General features: G+C 42.6%; 1 protein-coding gene across 1 annotated transcript in view; it reads left to right on the forward strand.

The window, feature by feature from the left end:
- Positions 1-4124, forward strand: part of LOC101851806 — a 14434-nt gene extending 10310 nt beyond the window's left edge. Inside the window, exon 2 of the mRNA XM_005099346.3 lies at positions 1596-4124. Within this exon, the coding sequence (XP_005099403.1) occupies positions 1596-3106 (1511 nt within the window). The 3' untranslated portion in view covers positions 3107-4124. The remainder of the gene's footprint in view (positions 1-1595) is intronic.
- The last annotated feature ends 607 nt before the right edge of the window (positions 4125-4731 follow it).

The raw sequence follows: 4731 nt of genomic DNA on the forward strand, positions 1-4731 counted from the left end.
CCTCTCTCTCTCTCTCTCTCTCTGTGTCTCTCTCTTTCTCTTTCTATCGGGGGCTCTCGTGGCCAAGAGATCAAGGTGTTCGCCTCTCATTCAATAGATCCCGGGTTCAAATCCGGATAGCGACATAATTTTTTTCTCTAAAATTGTCTCCTTTCACCTCCTTTCCTGCTCTCTAACAATGTTCTGTCCTCTGCTTTCGTCTCCACCCTCACCCCCTTTGCCCCCTCCTCTGGGCCCCTGACTCTTTCTGCAGCCTTTCTACTGCTACTCCTTGGCTCCTTCTAACTGCTGTCTTTCAGCCACACCCCTGATCTTCTGGTAGAAAAGATCTACACATGATGCCTTCTTGGACAAGGGCAAAAAATCTCGGAGGTCGCGTGTGCAAGTTGCGCACGTTAAAGATCCATTGGTGGTCCAAAATCGATAAGAGTTGGCTTAGGCCGGCACCCGGGCAAAATTCAAATTTTCCTACCAACTGAAAAAGTTGTGTCCCGCGCGCTCATAACATATGACTTTGTGCAGTTGCGAGCGCCGTAAAACACTTACCGGTACCCCCAAAAATATATTTCTGTCTCTTTCTCCCCTCCCCTCCCGCCCACACTCCCTAATCACACCCTCTCCCCTTAGATTGTCTTGTTGGGTAACAAGGACGCAAACAGTTCACCCCCTCCCCTCCTTGTCGATTATATACTCCCCCCCCCCTTATACACCTGTCAGCTAACTGCCCTTGTGTGCTGTGCCTATTTTAGCTGCCCCCGCCCCTCCTCCTTCCCCCATGAAACAACTTTCTGCGCGTTAGTTTGACCTCGCACCCCCGTGACCACCTGGATTGTGTACGTTCTAAAAAGTTCAACTAGTTGGTTGGGTCGCGTTGAGAAGAAGGCTGCCACTAGTGGTACTTGTTGGTAGGTCCAACTACTTCTTTTCATTCCCTCTGTTGTCTCTGTTTATCTTTCTTACTTTTTCTCTACACTAAATGACAGTTGTTCTGTCAATGTCCACCTTTCAAACTCAAACAAACAAACACTTTTATGGGCTTGCCTCTGAGTTACATGCTACATGTTCTAGGTATCTTTTGAATCGTTCTGGCATACCCCAGGCTACCAGTTGCCATCAACCCCCCCTCCCCACGTGTAGTAGTTATGCGTTTTGCTGTCGCACATAGAAGTACAGTGTATAAGATGCGAGTTCGATTCCTGTGGGAAGATTTTTTTAGTCGAGTATCTTCTTTTGTCTGCTGGGATGTTGTCAGCACAGGTAGTTTTACCAGTGTCATACAGTATACACATTGGTGGCAATATTATACCTGTACATGTATTGGATTTATTGAGTGTTTTAATTATAGAACCTTGGCAGGATGTGAAGGGTTAGAAGATACTGTTTTACCTTCTTTGCATTTTTATTGCTATACTGTGGCTGTTACCATACTGTTTTGGTTAAGGTTAGACTTAATCCCAATGGCAAACTAAGGGACCCAGAAACGTGCCCTTTTCCTCGCTGGTTTCAGATGGTCCTGAGTGACAAGATCATATATCAATAATAATATATATATACATATTATGTACATTATGTTGTGTATTTTTTTTCTTCATCAGACTGCAGAATGACAGAAGGCATTGAGGCCTGTCTGCAGGAGCTCCACTCACCCTGTCATTCTGTGACGGCTCACAAGGAGGAGCCTCTGCATTGTCTTCTGACCAAGTCACCCCTCCACATTGAAAAGTCTCCATGTGGGTTCCCTTCTCTCCTGCAAACGTGGTCGGGGTCGCCCAAATCTACTGCAATGAACTGGCCACAAGCAGACAAAAGGAAACATGCTCGCTCTGCTCCATATAGTACTTCCCGACCTAGACGAAATAGCCTAAAACAGAATTTGTTCTTGGAAGGTTTCCAAGACTGTGCGTCAGAAGTTGTACGTTTTCTCAAAGAGGAAGAGCAGATAGATGATTCAAATCCTCTTCTCCACGAGTTGGAGTCTCATCTTCAGCGCGTAAGCCAGGTTATCTGCCAGGAAAAGATTGAGGACGTGGACAGCGAGTCAGACTCTCTGAACAGCTCTGCCTGCTCAGGCTACTCATCTAGTCCTGGGCGTGCCAGTCCGGCTTGTTTGCACCACGCGTCAACGTCTCAGCTCAACTCCCCAACTTTTTCTACCTTCACAAGGATATCTGAGCTGGATGCGTCTCTGAGTGAGTGTGAAGTTACATCGTCATCACAAATGACAGCTCAAGAGATGAATCAGAGCCACTCTCCAATTGCTGAACCTGGGTTGTCTCAAAATTTATCTGTGTCTGACTTAGTGGACAACTTTGGCGCTCATTTAGCTTCATGCACTGACAACCCAGACAATAATATATCACCCTCATTGTGTGGAAGTAGTGCAGTGCAGGGTTCATGTGTTCTATCTTTACAACAACTGGCCCTGTCAGTGGTCTCTCAGCAAAAACATTCTGAAACACCTCTAGGTAAGGGGAAACCGGACACTGTTTCAGAATCACTTTTTTCTCTTGTGCAATATGGGTGTTCTATACACCCTTCAACGACTGTGTCACTTCCCCGCCATCCCCAGACTCTCTGTGGTCTGAATTTGTCCCAATTGTCCGATCAAAGACTCTCAACTGACTCAACTCTTCCTTCCGGGAGTACACAAATGCCCCAAATGAGCTGGGCACTGAAGAGTTCAAGTACTACCTCACCTTCCACCCCCACCTTTATGAACAACACAATAGATACACCAAGTACGTCTTTGCAGCACATCAGCTCGATCTTAGAACTGAAACCCAACTTTTTGCCTGGTATAGGAACCTCATCTCTGGCATCAGGTAATTTTGCAGATATTCTGTTAAGTATAGAGTCATGTCAGCATCACCATGACCCCAAAGTTCGTGCTCTGGCTGATGAACTTGTCCACCTCATACATAGTACTGGTTCAGATGATGAGGAGGAGGATGATGATGATGTTTCAGATGAGGATGATGATTTACAGGACGAGGACCAGCAAGATGTGGACTCAGACTCTGGTGTAGAAAATGTTGAGGACAATAGGTCTGATGTGACAGTTCAGAGTATCGATTGGGGAAGCCCAGTGGACATGATAGAACAGTGATTCAAGTTCAGGCTAGTCATTCATGAAAGAGACTTTGCGAGCATTAGAATATTAGTAGATGTTATAAATTGAATCTGTAAGACAGTTCGACTTTGCAATGTTCCTTACTTTTTGTCTATGGTGGAAAAATCGTTATCATTAGATTAGATGAATCTCTGATGTCCTTGATTAAGTCTTTAGACTAGAGTTAAAACTTTATTTTATCTGGATTATATTTTCCTGCACGATAGTTTATTATTTCATCATCATCATCATCTGGTGCATTGTCGACTGGTGTGGGCGATCATGACCTCCACTTCTCTCTGTTCTGCAGCTATCTATTGATTGTCCATGAGTATGTTACTAAGCCCTTCTTTAATAGTAACATGTTATTGGGGTAAAGTCTGTTACTCAGAAGAGACTGTTTTGATTTTGACAGTCAATAACTTTTCATGCTTTTGTGACTTTTGACTGGACATAATTCTTGACGCTGACCAATGCACATAAAGGCATGCACATAGTCTTTCCTGAGCCATGTGTTCAAATGCAAACATACGTACATCAGTGACAGAGTAGTGGCAATGGAAATGTAGCTTTCACCAATCCTTTAAATTATAAGAGAAGATAATAGAATGACTCTTGCAGCTAGAGAAGTAATATGGCCTCTTGTGCTCTGACACACTTTGAGATGATTCTCTCTGTTCTCTAGGCATACTGGGTTTCTCATGTCATTGCTGTCACAAGAATCTAAGTAAATTCCTGTATTTGCCTTGCATTGCAGAGTGAGTCAACAACTCATTTTTCATTTACGACAACGAGAATAGTGATTTTATACACAGCAAATAACTGCCCTGTAAAATATGTACATTATTTATTTATTTGTAGTAAAATTTTATATTAATCTGATAGCCATAGTAATTTTGTTGTGGTGTGTCATACTTTGGCAGAGAATAGATTTGAAATCATTGTTTTTCTATCGTTTATTTACAACTTCAATGATGTTGGTTTTGATGACATAAAATTTACCCATTTAAAGAAGACTGATGGTTTATTTTGTCGTGTTGAATGTTAACACTTTTCTTTCATTCCTCAACTTGTTTGAAGTGGCAGGACAGCATGGAAATTTTTATTTGTGCTGTTACCACAGTTTGTATTATTCTGGACTTATAGTATGGGCCACTTGGGTTTGAATCTTTGTTAGGGGTGTTCCAGAAGCAAGCTCATGTGAATAGTTTTCAAAGAGCTCTCTGTTTTCATGCTCTATTGAGTTCGAGATGGACTTAATTTCCAAGTTCCAAACTAAGCCAAAAATGTAGCATTTTAAAGTATGAATTACGTGTCATTAGTGAAAGTTCCTATTGCCGTAAAGTAGGTTGAATGCCCCCATTGACACAATTTAGAAAGAGGCATGCCTGCATGAGAACAGGAGTGGGGTGATTTGACACTGCCTGTTGGGGCCTGCTCAGGCTGCAGGCATATATAGGCTACTTACATTGCAGCAGAAAGATGACAGTATTCTTGTCATAGTTAACCAGAGATGCAAAACTTTCTGTGTGTCTCCATCTGATTGAAGACACATTTAACCCATTATATTTATATCTTTGACAAAGTAAAAGAATGCTCATATTTGGTTGATCTGAAACCTA

The sequence above is a fragment of the Aplysia californica genome, unplaced genomic scaffold, assembly GCF_000002075.1.
Source record: "Aplysia californica isolate F4 #8 unplaced genomic scaffold, AplCal3.0 scaffold00210, whole genome shotgun sequence".
Classification (NCBI taxonomy): Eukaryota; Metazoa; Mollusca; class Gastropoda; order Aplysiida; family Aplysiidae; genus Aplysia; species Aplysia californica.